The sequence below is a fragment of the Suricata suricatta genome, chromosome 17 (assembly GCF_006229205.1).
Source record: "Suricata suricatta isolate VVHF042 chromosome 17, meerkat_22Aug2017_6uvM2_HiC, whole genome shotgun sequence".
NCBI classification, from domain to species: Eukaryota; Metazoa; Chordata; class Mammalia; order Carnivora; family Herpestidae; genus Suricata; species Suricata suricatta.
In genome coordinates this window covers 28,450,835-28,468,822 of record NC_043716.1, presented here as the reverse complement: position 1 = coordinate 28,468,822, position 17,988 = coordinate 28,450,835, and the positions used below count along the sequence as shown (strand labels likewise).

Below are 17,988 nucleotides of genomic sequence, written 5' to 3'. Positions count from 1 at the left end.
CCACAGAAATGTACCTCAAGCGATAATTAACCCCTGAATAATTCACCAGGCCTGCATAGTGTCCAGTAAACAGTACTCAGTAAGTAAACAGTTACCCTTTACAGCACCCATCAAAGGCCAAAAGGCCAGAGCACTGCTGTGCTGCTATGCACTCCCTCCTCTTCTTCACATTTCTAGGTGCCTGGTTCTTTAACTGGAGTCACTGTCATCTTTTTTTTTCTTTTTGTAGGACCTATTGCCCAAACTATTTGCTGATTTTTAGAGATGAAAATAGTGAAATCACATTCTATTTTTAGGCAGGGGGGAGGGAGTGACAAGGCAGAAACACATTTCAGAAGAGGAAGAAAACTGAATGTGGGGAAATTGCTACTTAATATTTTAGGTCTCTTTGCTAATCTAACATTTTTTACAATGTGATGAGGAAAGTAAAAACATATGCGGCACCTGGGTGACTCAGCTGGTTAAGCGTCTGACTCTTGCTCTCTGTTCAGGTCATGGTCTTGCGGTTTATGAGTTCGAGCCCCGTGTTGGGCTCTACACTGAGAGTGCAGAGCCTGCTTGAGATTCTCTCTCTTCCTCTCTCTCTATGCCCCTCCCTTGCTCACACTCTCTGTCTCTCCAAATAAATAAAAACTTAAAAAAAAAAAAAAAAGCTTGATTGGCCTCAGCCATACATAAATCCTGTGGTCCTACGTCTGGTTTCCTGCACTGTCTCCCCTTTCCTGCATCACTACCCTGCCTGATTACTCCAGTTAGATCAGAAGCCTCCAAAGTTATGCTCCTGCTTCCAGTGTGAATACTCTCCAATCCGTTCTCCACACTTCTGTCAGAGTAGCCAAGCACTGTGCACCCGGTGCCTTGTCTTCTAATTTCTGCCCTATAGTGAAGTCCTTTAATACATAATCATAAACAAAAATCATGAAACAACAACTTTCATTTATTTCACAGAATACATGCCAGCCACTGTGATAAGTGCTTTACAAACCATATCTCATTTAATCTATACCACATCCTAATGAGAATGTAGTATTTTTTTAAAGTTTATTTACTTGAGAGAGACGGGACAGTGTGAGTAGGGGAGGAGCAGAGAGAGAGGGAGAGAGAGAGAATCAAGCAAGCTCCACACTGCCAGTGCAGAGCCCAACATGGGGCTCAAACTCACAAAACTGTGAGACCATGACCTGAGCCAAAACAGATTTGGAGAGTTAACCAACTGAGCCACCCAGGCGGCCCAAGAATGTATTATTATTGATATTCATTTAACAGATGATAAAACTGAGGCCTAAATAACTTGCCCAAGGTTGCACTAATAGGAAGTAGCAGAGTCTGGATACAAATCCAGATCTGTGTAACTCTGAAGCCTACATTCTTTCCAATATTTTATCATCTTATTATGTGTTCCTTTACAAAAAGCAGACAGAAAGTTTAAATAGAAGAAATTATCCACATTTATAGTTTAAAAAGAAAAAGTAGTCTATTCTGCATCAGTTGGAGACTATTTAGAAATGATCTTAGATTTTATTTGAAAGAAAGTAATTAATTGACTACTATTATCTAAGCAGGAGGAAAGACAATTATCTGTCAGCATATGGATTAAAAATAATAAGATGAGAAAACCTATAATTGGCCAAGACCCCACACTGTTTTTCCCACCCTTAGGAAAACAACAGAGTCCCCAAGAGGCAGGAGTGTACATTGCTCTTACACTGAGGGGTATCCAAACTACTTATCCTCAAAATACGGTAATCATAGACACTGTAGATTGGGTTACATTAAACTTTCCTCCTCTGTAGCTTTAGAAATGAGTACTAGTGGGTAAAAAGCCAGGTGACAACTTAAGAATACCATGTCTTTTTCATTTTTCAAGAATGGGGATAAAAGTTTCCCCATAATATTACTCTCCTTTTCCAGGCCTTCATAACTCTACCCTAGATTTCCTTCAAGTTCTCATGTCACCCTAAGCTGAATAAAGGTCTCTAAATAGTATGCATCTATCTGAGACTTACTGATAGTGCTGTGATTTGTTCTCGTTATAACCTAGATGCATTCCTGTGTGCCATCAGGTGGCATTTATTCCTCTGTAATGTGTAGGATTCTCAGGGTCCCCCGATCTCCCAATCTTGACTGCATAGCATGAAAGGTATTAAGATAGTTTGGTTTTCCTTTAGGTCCTAAAGAATCCCAAATTTGCCCTCTTGGAATATCCTTTTTCAGAAGGATATTCTACTTTGAAATTGGACTCTCCCCGAGCTAGCCATCCAACCCAATTTGATATCAATTAAAAATTTCAGGAAGACTTTTAGTGCTTTCTTATTCAAACTATTGGTCAACATATCCAAAGCTAATGGTGCATCACTGATGATAACTCTGCTTAACTGAAATGACTCCCTCATTCAATGAATCCCCACCAGCTGTGGTCCAAAATAAACAATATTTTCCAATGTCCTAATGATAAAATGTCAATTTAGTCAACAAAGAGTTATTGAGCTCTTACGATGTGCCAGGCACTGTGCAAGGAGCCCAGAGACACAAAAATGAAACAACCATGATCTCATGACATATATATCAATATGCAGGAAAGCCAGAATCACACTAAGATACAAGTTTGCATAGGAATCAATAGGAGACAAAAGAAGGGATGGTAAATTCTGAGAGACTTGGGAAAGTCCTCCCAGAAAAAATAAAACCTTGGTAGAGTCTTGAAAATGAGTAAGTGTAAGCCATCGTGGGATTCTAATTAGAGTAGTAAAGAAAGCCCACACCCTAATTTGTATGAAACTGGGGCATTTACAAAATACATTCTCAAGCATTGTTTGACTTAATCCTCCAGACCCTCAGTAAGGTAAGGATTAGCATAAGGGATGACTCCTAATTTTAGATCATGAAACTCTGGGCCAAAAAGGATAAATAATTCTTCAGTAGACTAAGAGTTACTGAACAGCAGCTCACCCTGAAACTCAACACCCGTGTAACTGAAGGCTTGGCAGCAGGAGCGTGCGAGAGCCAGCTTGTCCTGGCTCAGGAGAGCCAGCTGTTGAAGATTCAGGAATTTTGAAAACCTGTTGTCAAACTCTTGGTAGCTTGGTAGTTTTAAATTGGCTAGCATCAGTGGGAACATTTACACCACAGAAATTGGCATATGCTATAAATCAGGCCTTCTTTTTTGTGACAGCCAGTTCACCAGTTTATTTACCAGTATCACTTTGCAGCAAACTGCCTGTATATAAAACTGCAGTTCTACAGAGGACTGGATTGAAAGCCTTGCCCAATTACTTCTCTAAGATTTGGAGGTCAATTATTTGAAAGAATAATATGGCTGAATGATCAGGTTGTTTTAAAAAATAATGATCCTACCAATACATTTTTATGTCTCAATAATTACTTGTGAAATTTCTTACTTAGATGTCCAGTTCTCATGAGGAAAAATAAAAGACAAGACACAAGACACAGTCTCTACCTGGAAGGAACATTTCCAATGTTTTCATATCTGTAGAGAGTGACCTGCTGGCTCATTCAGTTTTAGGTCATTTTTGTCACTTTTACAAGTTCCAGTTCTACTTTGGTTCTCCTGCAAAGGCTGGCATCAGCATTTATCTGAGCTCGCTAATAACAGCTGCAAGCTCTGAGATGATTTATTTATACTTCTGAAAAATCACAGATATTCAAAATAAAAGGATCCTTTATCTTTCTCATCCAGTGTTCTAGGTTAGAAATCTTCAAACCCTGCATATTCTTAAAACTGTTTATTTTAGTAACATCTTCCTGGGCCCTTCCACATCTGATGTGGCATCTTTATCTTCCTACCTTTCTAAAAGTATTGTCTGCTTCAGTTGATCTAACTTACAAACAATTTTAACGTAATTTTAAATAAATAGAAACCCCTGAAATGCAGGTAAGTCAAACCAGGCCAATCTCCCAATTAAAGTATCTTGAAAGGAATGTGCAGTCATTTGGGGACCTGTACAATGTACTACATTGTCAATTCACTTCTTCATTTTAAACAACCCCACTTCATACCAGCTTACTGTAGATCTCTTGGAAACTCCACAAGTGGCATACTTGAAATATCAGGCATTTTTCTTTAAAACATCTGGGATTCTCTTCAAGTGCTGGTAACTGAGGTCTATGTGCTGGTGTGTCTATGTGGGTAAGAGATATTTACAGATATTGAATTTGCTTAAAAAAACATAATTTTTGTGCCTCTTGCTATAATCTTTGCAAGCTTATGGTGAAGAGATTTTCTTGGAGCTTCTGTTAAGTCCATTTCTGTGGTGCCACATATTCTAGTTTTAAGTTTGCTTTTAAAAAAAAAAACTTCTTAGAAACATCAGATAATTATTCAGTGTCTTTTGTTCTAATTATGTTGCTTTGTTTGCACAATATCATCCAAGCTACTAGAAATCTCTCTGTTTCTAGAATTCACTTGGAACACACAACTTGGGAAGAGTTTACTATGAGCCTATTACAGACCGGCACGGAAACATCCTCATAGTCACCATCAGAGAAGTGGAGATGCTCTACTCATTTCTTAATGGCAAATGGATGCAAATCTCAAAGCTGCAAAGCCAGAGGAAGTCTTTGTCAACACCTGAGGAGCCAACGGCCTTAGACATTTTACTGATAACCATCCAGGTATGCAGTCTTTCAGTTTTCTAGTACTGTATATTTAAAGTTCCAAACACAACTATTGAGGTGTTAGTGAAATACACTAAGAGCCATTTACAAATGCAGTGATGGAGTAGAGAGGGCCCAGAAGCATTTCACTCTTTGTATTCCACACACAGGGAAGGTTCAGAAGCTTATATTATTTATCACTCTCCAGATATGTAATTGGCCAAGCAACGCAAATATAGTGAGCACCCTGAAAATGGCCCTGACCAATAAACCAATGAGAAACGTTGAGACAAATGTTTGAGTAGGGGTCTACAGGTAGTATAATCAAAACATTAAACCAACAGCTGAAGGGACTATATTAATACATTTCTAGACTCTGTGTGTGTGTGTGTTTGTGTGTGTATAAAACACTATGAACAAAAACACTCTTACACAGATTTACTCATTTGTTCCTTCTAATATTCCTCTGGGTCAGGCAGCCATGATTAAATCCATTTTAGGAATGAAATAACTGAGGCTCAAAGAGATTCTACCACACACGGCCACACAGGGAGACAGGTTTAGTGACGCTCATGAAGCGTCAGTTATTCAGCTCTTCACTTGCATAAGCCCCTACCAGTGCCCTGGCAGGGATCCTAACAACTTCACCTCCACAATTTCGTATTCTTCTCCTTAAAGAAGGCACCAAAAATTGTATTCACTTCAGTCCCCAAAATACCTGGGTTTGCCCCTGGGCATACAGCTAGAAAATAGCAGGACTGAAACTTAAACTCAGATCTTCTGGCTGGAATCAGGCTTCTTTCTGCTACATTCCATCACATTCTGGGGCAGGAGTTAGGATTTTAGTTATGAGGGATTGGAGATCAAATAAAAGAACGAAAGATTCACCTGAGAACCGAATAGCCACCAAAATGCAAAATTCAGGCCGCTTAGAGCAAGACTCAGGCTGGACAGCATAACCGGCATACAAAGCACATCTTCTGCTCCTGAGTCCAGCACTCTCTCCACACTCCCACACTTCTCACGTGTTCTTATGTGAGCATGGGCTTCATGCTGTTTCCCTTCCTTCCTTCCACCCTTCTTTCCTTCCTCCCCTCCTTCCTTCCATCTTTTCTTTCCTTTCCTATCCTTGCCTTTCTTTTCCTTTCTTTCCTTTTGTAAACCCAGTCATGGGGATGAGTTCGATGGTACCCTCCAGTTAGGCAGAAAAGCTGGCAGAAACGCCTGCCTTAATTGAAGTCTGGCATATATCCACAAGACAGCCAGTCCGGAGTGATGGGAAAGGAAGGGCTCCGTCCCACATAAACAAGCCAAACCCAAGCCTCGATGCCAGTAGCCACTCATGATCACCCTAAAAAGCTAAGCCACCAGCCCACTAACTTACTTTCATTCCCCACTGAGGAGTGGCTGATAGAATAATCTTACCTTTCCATTCCTTGCACTAACCCAAACCAGAATGGAGTCCAGTGTAGCAAAGGTAAGCTAATTGGTCAAAGCCAATACCTCTGGCTTTGATTTTATGGAATTTGGGTTCATATGAAATTGATAGAGGGTGTGTGTGTGTGTGTGTGTGTCTCTGTGTAGGAGGTGGAGACAGGGAACATAGACACATTCGTCGCTCCCCTCTTCACCCTTTATAAGCAAGTGCTAAAAGAAACATTTTTTAAAAATCACAATAAATTGAGCTTTACATGTGACTAATACACTAATCCCCTATAGGGATAAACTGGGGTCTGGGCTACCTTTGCTCCTAAAAACACAGCACAGGCCCCAGCATGATAGAATACCTGGTTTCTCCTAGACTTATTACATTAAAAATGTGTTACAGGTGCAGAAAAATTCCAATCTGGCAAAAGATTGTTAGAAAAGGAGACCAAAAATAGAGGCAAGATCAGGTTTCCACACAGATCCAAGTGGAAAATTTACCCCCGCTGACTGGTACATTTCTGCTTGATGTCATTCCCACCCACCCCCACTCTCCTCCTCCTCCTCCTCCTCCTCCTCCTCCTCCTCCTCCTCTCCCCCCTCCTTCCCATACAGATCTTACACTAGAGAGGAAATGAGGGATAAACTACTAGGACGGGTATCCATTCACTCCTAGACCTTAATTATGTCAGGAGTTGGCCCCACCAACTCAAAATGAAAGTAGTGACAAGTCTTGGCATTTGCCCAAAGCAGGCTGGGTACTTCCCACAATTCTCGGCCACAAACCACTGTCTTTTCTCGTGGTCAGTAGAGTGATGACCACTAGGTCTTCAGATTGGAAACTTGGGGCTTCTTTCTATCATATCACAACACATATTGAGGCACCAGTTTGCAATGTGACTAACTGGGTATGCTTCCTGACTCCACCTTGTCTAGTAATGTGACTAAGGCAAGATATTTCATTTCTGACACTTGTGTTTCCTCCTCTGCCAGAAACCCTACTTCATAGTGTTCTAAGGAAGAGCAAATGAGTTAATATGTAAAGCATGAGAAAAGTGACACAAAGTGGGCACCCAATAAACATTAGTGATTGTTATTATATCCCTACTCAGAAAAATACAAACAATGATAGGCCCTCCTCAGAGCACACTGAGGTCATCTCCTCCCATCCCTATCTTCCCACAAGACCCTGGTACTGACTCAATCATCCACTGGGGGCACTGGACCACTCCCTCTATGTTTCCATAAGAACTAAGGAGAAATTGTATAAAAACTGTATGGTCTGCAATGAGGTTTTCAAAACAAATAAGGGCTTTAAGAAAATCTGGCCCATAACTAATCTACTAATCCCTAGGGCCCCAGGGAAGCTCCCAGGTCTAACCCTTTCAAATTCCTGACCCTCTCAAGTCCCAGGCCTTCATTACAGGCCTTCCTCATATCTAGAAAAAAGAGAGAAATCCTTTACACCCTTGCCTGGGAAGGATAAAAGAGTTACTATGGACAAGTTAGAGTCCCTCTGAGCAAACTAATTGGCAGTGAGAGTATTTCCAATAGGGAGGCCCCTCTCAGGTGCTGAGTTACCCAGACACTGATCTCCAGGGTCACCTTAATAACTGGAAACTTCACAGGTGAACTTTTCTTTGAAGCTTAATCTTTCATATCTGCACTATATTTTCAAGTTTATAACACTTTGTCACATCTATATCATTTGATCTTCATGAAACCCCAGTGAGATTGAGTGGGTAATTTCACTGTGTCTCATTTACAGATGAAGCTATGGACTTCAGAGAAATAATTCCTTAGGTCATATTAGCCCAAAAGCAGCATAGATAAAACTAGGTTCCAAATCTTCTGACACCCGGTCAGGTACCCTTCCCATTCTACCAAGCTTCTTTACACACCCTCCCCTTCCTTTTCTCTGAATCCTTCAAAAAAAAAACAAAAAGTATCATCCTAGAGAGGATGTGGTAAAGCTTTCCTTCTGTCCCCTCCTAGCCCTGCTTTCCTTCTCCTTCTCCTTACACATTCCTGTCACCCTGTGTCTTCTCATACCCACGATGCCAGGACCTACTACCTCTTCTGCCCTATTCTGTTGTTGTTTCTTTTTTTCAGTACATTTCTGCTTTTTCTACCCCCAAAGCAGCCCCTAACGTGGGGATCAAAAACTACAGGAATCAGGAAGATGAATGAAAATGAGTCAATTGAGCTGCATATGAGAAACAATTAGGTTCACACAAAAATGTGTTTATCAGTGTTCATAGCATAAAAAGAGTGGAAACAACCAAGTGTAACAACTGATGAGTAGATAGCAAAAGTGGTATCCACATAAAGGAATATTAAGCAGCCATAAAAATGAGTGAAGTACTGATCCATGCTACAAAGTGGATGAACCTTGAGAACACCATGCTAAGTGAAAGAAGCCAGGCACAAAATGCCACATGTTGTATGATTCCATTTATATGAAATACCCAGAATATGCAAATCCACAGAGACAGAAAGAAGATGAGTGGCTCTAGAGGCAGAGGGAGGAAAGACTGGGGCATGACAGCCAATGAATGAAAGTGATGAAAATAATTGGGAACTAGGTAATGCTGAGAGTTGCACAAGCTTGTGAACATAGGAAAAAACACCTTTAAAAGGGTGAATTTTAAGTATGTGAATTATATCTCAATTTTAAAAAAAGGAACAAGTGGAAGTAACAGATACTACAATAATCTGGAGGGCCCTTGTGCCATGTAAAGAACAGCCCGTTCAGCCACAGCCAACTGCAGTGAAAAAAAAAGTGGTCCTAATGTTGAATGTTTTCTCATTTTTAAAGAGAAGTTGAAAATCTAGAGGTTTGAATAAAATGTCCTCATTTTTAAAAGTTAGAAAATAATTTAGAAAATTTAAATTCTTTGCAATCCATATAATCTTGGGCCCACAAATACCTGAGCCACCGTTTTCTGATCTTTGCTGTCCCTGGACAATTCAGTTTCCATCCCCTGTACAAAACTAAAGCCCTGTGGTTACTGGAAAAGCATCTGTCATTCCTCTAACAAACTCTTAGGACACCTAGTCATTGGAGGGTGGCTGGACAGACCCTCTTCCTGGTCACTGAGCCAGCACAGCATATTCCCTCCCTGAGGCCCAGCTCCACACCCCACCACCTCTGGGCCTCTCACTTCATATTTAATAAACATTTTTTCAGCACCAACTAGGTGCCAGGAACTCTTCTAGGTGCTATAGGAAAAACAAATGAATAAGTCAAGGTCCCTGCTCTCAAGGAGTTCAGTCAAGGGAGGGAGACAGACTTGTAAACAAATCAAGGTAATACAAGGCAGAATTAAACCAGAGCCTGATAGCAGTACAAACAGCGTACTATGGGAGCACAGACAAAGCAGCTATTAATTCTCCCTGGAAATATCAGGGAAGGCGTTGTAGAAGAGGTGACATTTGGCTAAGCCATGAAGGGTAAATTAAGTTCACAGGTGGAGAAAAAAAGAGAGAAGGAGAGAGGGTAGGGAGGAAGGAGGAGAGAGGGAGGGAGAAGAAGAGGAGAGAGAAAGGGAAGAAGCAAGGGAGAGAAAGAAGAAAGGAAAGGAAGAAGAAAGGAAGAAATTAAAGAGAGAGATTTAAATTAAATAGAGTGCATGGTAAAGAAATGAGGCTGAAGGTGGAAGAGTAGATCTAACCCTCCCTTGGGTCCACAACCCTCCCTTGGGACCTTATACAACCCTTATCACACGGAGTTAGAAAACTTGCTACATGCGTTTCTCACACATTTAAACTTGAGTACCATGAAGGGAAGGATCACATCTTATTCATCTTGAAGTTATTAATATTCTAGTATGATACCTAACACATAGTAGGTGCCCAATAAAAGTTGGTAGAATGAGTGAACTCATGAACCAACAGAGAACCAAAGAAGAGCGATTAGGACATTTTGGAGAGAGAAAAAAGCAATCCCTTTTGGCTGGATATAAGAGACACAAAAGGACTATAATGGAAGTAAAGGCTAGAAATACAGGCTAGGAATTAAATCAGCTAATATACAAGCCCACCAGCATTTGATTTGGTTTAGGAGACTTTCTAATTATTATGCAAATGGGACAATTTCTATCTCTTCCCATACATTTCTCAGGCTCCAAAAACATTCTGATTAATGAAGGATAAATGACTAGTAAAGGCAGGAAAACAAATGCTCAAATAGTAGATGCTGAGTAATCGTCTTTTAAAACATTGAATGAAAGAGTAAATCACACCACCTAAGAATGGTAGTAGTTTTTACATTACCACAGTATGTTCCTAGCTCTCATTCTATTTGTGGTTAGTGCTCACCCTCACATGTTTTTCTCTTATACACATCCTATATTTGTATTTTTGGGTTTGGGTCTTTACAAGCACATTTTCTTATTAGGTTTCAACTCTAATTATTTTTCCAGTACAGAGGATCGTTCAAGGCTTTATTACTATTTTCTAGAAAATCAAAACTATAACAAATTTGGGACCCACAATTTTGATACACACATTCTTCATTTCTTGGTCTGGAGCATCAATAAATAAGCTAAAGAAATGGGCCCTCAGAACCACTCCCCACTGGGCCATCACTCAATATGTCCACCGTTCCCATACCATCTCCATCATCCACAAATCTTCAACCCAGAGAGTCAGCTTATTAAACTAATGTGGTCAAGATTCTACTTCTCCCAGATTATCCTGAAACAGATTACTTCTCCCTGGTCTATGGATCCTGTTCTTCTGCTGTTAGAAATTAAAGTTGTCTATATAATTGACCCTTCACAAAACCATGTTGACTCCTATTTAGTGCCTCAAGATTTCCTGGGTGACTGCAAATTGATTATTTGATGGTTCTTTCTCATTTTCCCCAAAGATCAATAAGTGGGAGGTCTTTAATTACTAAGGTCATCTTGTGTTTCTCCCCTTCCTATTTCAAGACAGGTGTATTTGCATTTTTCTAGTCTTTGGGGACTTTTCTAGTTCTCCATCACTTCTCAAAAATAATGGCCTGTGGGTTTATGGCTGGCCACATCTGCTTGTACAGCAAATATCCCTAGGGCGCATATCATCAAATTCTGCTGATCTGAATACTTCCATCTTTCCCTTCTCTCATTAACTTCTCTCATTTCCTTCTCTCACTCATTTGTCTCTTATTACCTGTTCGTTTCTCAAAATTTCACTTTGACTGAACTTCCTTCAGTCAACTATTCACCTGTGATCTTTTCTAAAGAGATAAGATAGAAGACATCAAAAAGTTCTGCCTAATCCATCTCTTGATATTAATAAAACTCCTTCCTTCTTGATCACAAAAATCCAATTTTTCTAGTCTTTTTTTTGCCAAATACTATAAAATTTAATGAGCCTTTGCTTTTCTGTACCTACCAGTTATGCCTCCCTCCCAATTGTGACCATTCTTATTTTGTCACTCTTCTGCTCTTCTACTATGTTGTGGCTTAGGGACCTGTCCTGACTTCCATGTGCTGTGTTATCTATTATATACAGAAATAGCACTGAGTACTAAGGACACAAAGCAATTAAAAAAAAAATAGCCCTGCCATTAAATTCATAGTCTGATTCAAGAAAAGAACATAAAAGAAGAAAAAACATAAGTACTCCTTCCATAGTAGGCCTCCATTGCTTCTATTATAAAACTGATTTCAGAATACTGTGATCATTTGTTTACTCATCTGTTTTTCTCAACCTCCTCAAAAGTAAAGATCACATCATGTTCACGTGAAACCCCAGTGTCTCCTGCAATGTCTGGAACTCAGTATTTTTTTTTTTTACTTTTTTTTTTTGAATTTTTTTTTTTACTTTATAAAGTTTCATATTTTTTTAACATATGCAATTTTTTTCCATCATTTACAATACAGTAGTTACAATGACACTCCAAAAAGAAAAGCAAAGTAAAAAATCAAAACACCAACTTCTGTTTCATGTAATTAGACTTATACAGAAATTAGAAGGTTAAGTAACAACTAGTTAATCACCTAATTTCACAGCTATCTGAAGTGGCAATCGTTATATAGCAGCTTATCTATGATACATTCAAGATAAATGATACAATTTATTATTGTTCATAAGCTACAACACAGCCTGCTTAATACCTTTCCTTAAATTCCACCTCTATACTACAATATGCTTGTGGAACTCAGTATTTTTGATAAAGGATGGGACAGAGGAGACAATACACAATAGTATAGGGGGTGCCTGGGCGGCTCAGTCAGTTAAGCATCCAACGTCAGCTCAGGTCATGATCTCACAGTTCATGAGTTTGAGCCCTGCATTGGACTCTGTGCTGACAGCTGAGAGCCTGGAGCCTGCTTTGAATTCTGTGTCTCCATCTCTCTCTGCCCCCTCCCCAACTCATGCCCTCTCTCTCTCCCTCTTAAAAATAAACAAAAATTAAAACACACACACACACATACACACAATAGTGTATGTTAGGTGTTACAGATGGTTAATTCTACAGAGGAGGGATTACTCCTTCAGAGTATACAGGTCAAGGAAGGCCTCTCTGTTCCATATAGAATTCTGGATAAGTTTAAATGTTTGGTTTCTCTTCCTTTTAATATTCCCTGCACTTCATGGTAAGGTTGATTCCTTCTTTTTTACGTCCTTTGAAAATCAAGCTAAACTCTGGCCTATAGGAATTCTTCCCTGACTTGCCACTCCTAACTTGGTGGTTCAGTTCTGCCACTGCCCAAATGCTTAAAAAAAGGTCTTACCTAGTGATATGTATTTCTAATTATTCATTATCTGAGTGCCTGCAGTCGTCTAGGGAAGCAAAAGTCACAACTAAAGTAGTTCACTGGAGAGCTGACCACATATAAAATAAGACTGCACTCAAACGTCCCTCTGTGCTTAACCAAGCTGGTCTTTCCTGCTACACCAAAAACTTCAGTCGGTCTCTGCTGCCTGTGGAGTAACATGGTGTGAAAATACAATGCAAATTCAAGGCAGATCTATTACAAGGTGAAGCTTAAAATCTTATAAAAGATGCAGAATTTCATGAAGCTGATGAAGATGATGTGGAGATCTAATCAAATCACAGTCAAAGTGATTGACAGTTAAGAATCTAGCAGTGGCATGCCAGTTAACAACTGAAGAACACAAAATGAACAAGGAACTGATGAGAATGACCTGAATATCCACATTTTTTAAATGCCATGGGGAAAAAATATGAAGATTTCAAATATTCTTTCAAAAATATGCTTGTCATTATCACTGTAATAGCGTTTCAGCTATCACATACTTTAGTCTAAAAAATTAAGCCAAAAAAAGAATCAATATTTGATTCTTTCTTCAGCCTCATGAATTAATGAATAATTATAACTACAACTTAAGTGATAATAATACAAGATAAATAATCTGGTGCTATTGCTTTTTGTTTCATTTCTCAAGATAAAGAATCAACCAAATATTTGTTTTTCTACTTACTGTGTAAATTTTTGGTCCTATTGTGAATGGCATCATTTACAATAGACTTTTCCTAGATACCAGTCATTCTGAAATAATGAAGCTCCGTAGGCTGCTTTGTCAGCTTTTCCACTTGCAAATTTCTGTTTTCCCACTGCTAGACAAGAAGCCCTGCAAGGACAGAATCTAGGAATTCTAGTTTTCTAGTTACCTGTTCCCAATCACAACCCACACACCTAGCCCAGCCCAGGAAACAAGGGAATAGGATGCATGCAGTCTATACTAATGACTAATTACCTGACTTGGAGGATAATTCTCCTGAAGCTAAGACTGGCTGTACCACCAATATACCCCCAATATCCACGGTGGTATCCAAGGCTTCTATCCTAATGACTTAGCTACAGCTCCTTTGATTTATGACATGGCACACCTAAGAAAGGAAAAGGCTTTGAGGTTGCCATTTCCTTTAAAAAAATTTGTTTATTCTTGAGAGAGAGAACGTGTACACACACGTGAGAGGGGGAGGGGCAGAGAGAGAGAGAGAGAGGGAGAGAGGGAAGGAGAGGGGAGAACAATCTGAAGCAGGCTGCAAGCCCTGAGCTGTCAGCACAGAGCCAGACATGGGGCTCAAACTCAAGAACTGGGAGATCATGACCCAAGCCGAGGTCCGATGCTTACGGGACTGAGCCACCCAGGTGCCTCTTGAGGTTGCCTTTTCAGGTGTTCTATGTGTTGTTTTATTTTTTACCCTACAGGATATTCTCTCTTATCACAAAAGGAGCCATCAGCGTCTCTCTCCTGGATTATATCTGGGCTACCTAAAGCTGTGTAGCTCTGTGGATCAGATCAAAGTTCTAGTTACCCAAAAGTTACCCAACATTCTCTGCCACGTGAAGATCCGTGAAAACAATAACATTTCCAAGTATGTTATGAGGGGTTTGGGTTTTCCTTGTGATGAAACAGTGGCTCAAATGATGGATTTGATGTGTCAGGAGAAAACTGACCCAATGTAGTTTCTGTGGTGAGATGTCCCCAGACACAGCACCAGGGCAGAAGCAGAGCTGCATTTTAACATTAGGATAAGGAAGGTTTGTGGTGTTGGTAGTGGAAGGAGTAACCCAACTGAAGGAGAGGCAAGCCCCTTTCACTTTCCTCTCCATATTATTCATTGTGCAACTGACACTCAATTGGGTAATGAATAGATGCCCTTTTCTTTCAACATTTTTATTTCAAGTATCTTTTCCTTACAACTTAATAAGTCATTTTTAAAAAAATCACTTGTGGAAATGGGTTCTGGTAAAGCAATTGATTTCCCCTTAAGGAATCCCCCTGCCCTTATTCTTCCCGCCCCTAGCCTTCTGACCTGAGGACTGTGTATGTTTCCTGTACTCTTTATGGTTCTCTAAAGAAGAAAAGAAGTAACAAGGCCCATGCTTCTGGAAACTGCTCTATGGTTTGGCATTATGGTGAATTACCCTGTTAGCTTTCGGAAAGTTGCCCAATCTTGGTAATCTGGCTCAGAATTACAAATATCTTTCCAACATGCCTCTGAAAGTCTACTATAATGAACTGAATTGTGCCCAACCTAAAAAAAAAAAAAACAAAAAAACAAACAAACAAAAAAAAAGGTTATCAATAGATAAGAAAAGAAAAAGAACTCTCCAAGGATCGTCAGGCTTTAGAATACAAGTGAGATCCCCAGATTCTAGCTATACCTATGGATTTGCTTAACCAAAAGAGATTCTAACTTGGGTCATTTAAAATTTGGCCAATAAAGTGGCAAGAGCTTATTAACTATAGTGTCTCATGATGTTTTTTAAATACTATTTGAGGACAGTGAAGGGAATGATGATGATCTCTTCAAAGAACTCATTAGCTGCCATATGCTCATCTTTCACTTATCAACTATACCTAGACTGTAAGTCCGCCATCTGGTGGTCACTTCTACAACCAACGTTGGTTATCTTCTCAGTCCCTCCCAAGAGGTTACATGGCTTATTGTGGGTTGACTCAGCAATGGTTACTTTCATTCATTTGCTAGATTTGTGTCTTCAAGGTTTAGACTCTATCTTTTGGTGGTTATACCAACTAATTTCCCCTTGACAAGGATCCAAGTCTCATTTTTACAAAAGATCCCATTCGCCTTCACTCTTGCCAGTTCCATCTCCCTCATCCTTACAGACTGAACTGCTCAGTTAGTGGTAGATGTTTCAGGGTATACCTACTGGTAAGTTATTCTCTAATTTGATTACAGATGCTGTTTTAGCAATGTGCTCCTTTAGGTTTTGTGAATGCTTGTGCCAGTCAGAACCCCCTCATTTAGTTCAATATCAGTGATGGGAGAAAAGAAATTAACTCCCAAGCAGGTTCTCAAAGATTTCAATTATTTGTGGAGTCAACAGCATGCCCAGATTGAAGTAGGATTTAATTTTTATTTTGTTTCTCTTATTGGGACAATAGGGTAGATTTTCCATAGTGTTTTCCAGTGTGGGAATTGAAATGAAACAGAGATCTTGAAAACAGAAACTTTTCCAAGAGGGTAGTTGGTTAAAAGAGATTGTTTTCTGATGAAAAGCTCATGCCACAATGGATTTCATTTTCTGACACACAGATTGGAGCCCAGGCTGGTAAACCCACTGGGGGGAGCCCTCAGAGAGTTTTCACACGAGTGGGAACATATGTTAGCACCTCCTCTCTTTCCGTCCCCAGAGAGGAGAGCTTTCCTATGCTCTCTAGCCTGCTCCTGAGTGCATAGTGCTGCTCCCTGCAGAACTAGAAAGAGGAGAAACTGGGCCAAATGAATGTGTTTAGAGACTTGTGCTGGATACCTGTGGAAACACTGTTCCCAGGAAGCATTTACCTTGATCTTTTCAAGATCCTTTTGAAGAGCAGCCTTTGGGGGACAAACCAGATGTGCTTTCTCCCACCATCATTCTTTTCCTTGCCCTTCCGTGTGACATTTGGAAAAGTTCATTAGGAAGGATTACAGAGCACACAGAAGAAAGACACAGATGACTGGTCTGAAAGGAGGATGGAAGCAGTGATGTGTGTCCCCTGGTTCCTTTTATTGGAATTGTCTGGTGTTCCTGTTTGTGATTCTCCTCAAGCTCTTGGAAGGGGAAAGAAACCAAAATAGTCCCCACGATTACAACAGGCCGGGGTTGAAATGTGCCATGTGGTTTGTTGCCTGAGTTGGACCGGAGTCCTGTGGTTACCCAACTGCTGAATTAACCAGCAGATGCCCTTGTGGTAAAATGTAGGGTCTTAGAACTTACAGAGGATCTCCAGGGAAAGAAAAATGAAGACAGTCAGGAAATTATTAGCAAATATTTCAAAGCTCAAATCTCAAAAACTGATACAAATTAGACCTGCTGTTCTGAGGTATATATGGTTTGATAGGTGAACTAAGCTTAAATCGGGGGAGAGGAGCTCATTTTAAACTCCAATTGGTAGAAAAAGTTCAAATTTTATGAATTGTATTGAGTTTTAACCACCAAAAATTGGTTATATGGGTTCTGGACATATACACTAAAAATGTTCTGAGCTGTGTTCTGAACTTTTGTTGTATTTCTAATTTTAACTTGACTCAACATACAGAGAGGAGTGGGAATGGGTCCAAAAGCTTTCTGGCTCTGAATCTATGGAAAGTGTGGATCATACTTCTGACTGCCCCATGCGATTGTTCTTCTACGAGCTCCAGACGGCAGTGAAAGCGCTCCTTAAGCAGATAAATATACCTCCACACCAGGTACTAGTCTTTACCATTTTTATCTTCTTTTCACAGCTAATGGAGACTGCACTGTGGTATAAAACTCAAGAGGTTAAAAAACCTGATATATTAGTTTATTTTCATTGATTTAAATACCACTTTGCACATGCTGCACACTTTGATGCCTACAAGTGGACAAAGACTGCACTTCTGCCCCTTTTCTGTATCTCCTCCTTGTTGGCCTCTTCCAAGGTCTCTGTATCCAGCGTTATTATGGTCCAGTCAAACAAAGAAAAGTCACTGGCTGGCCCACCTTGAAAAGACACCAAGTCTCAGGTTCAGGATAGCACAAGTCAAGGAGAACAAATAAATAAGTGCATAGTTAGATGTACAAATGATTTGTCTAAGAACATCAGACTGGTGGTAGTATAATCTAATAGCAATGGCAAGGGTATGCCATGCAGTCTTTTCAAAAACAGAGAATTTACTGTCAAAATTATTGTCTTCTCCAAATTGAAATGTACAAATCTAACCTTCACTAATAAGCAGCTTCAAGAAAAACTGTTGGCACAGAAGAGAATAGTAAAAGTTTATTAAGCTCTGTCTAGTAAGTTAACATGATGTAGCATTAGGTTGAATTCTTTTTTTGCTTTTTGGCCTAGGTTCACTATCTCTCCCCAACGTGCACACGCACGTGCACACACACACACACAGAATCAAGCATGTTTAGCCTATAAAATAGGAAGACCATCACAGGAGTGACTGGCTCTCTTAAATAACAGAGCAACAACCCAGAATTGGCCTCTGATCCATGGACACAG

At 39.9% G+C, this 17,988-nt stretch overlaps 1 protein-coding gene across 1 annotated transcript in view; it reads left to right on the top strand.

Annotated features, from left to right (window-relative positions):
- The window catches only part of ANKFN1 (ankyrin repeat and fibronectin type III domain containing 1), a 148,392-nt gene that overhangs the window by 97,618 nt on the left and 32,786 nt on the right, over positions 1 to 17,988 (top strand). Inside the window, exons 12-14 of the mRNA XM_029929194.1 lie at positions 4,417 to 4,632; positions 14,214 to 14,380; positions 17,056 to 17,206. Of these exons, the coding sequence (XP_029785054.1) occupies positions 4,417 to 4,632; positions 14,214 to 14,380; positions 17,056 to 17,206 (534 nt within the window). The remainder of the gene's footprint in view (positions 1 to 4,416; positions 4,633 to 14,213; positions 14,381 to 17,055; positions 17,207 to 17,988) is intronic.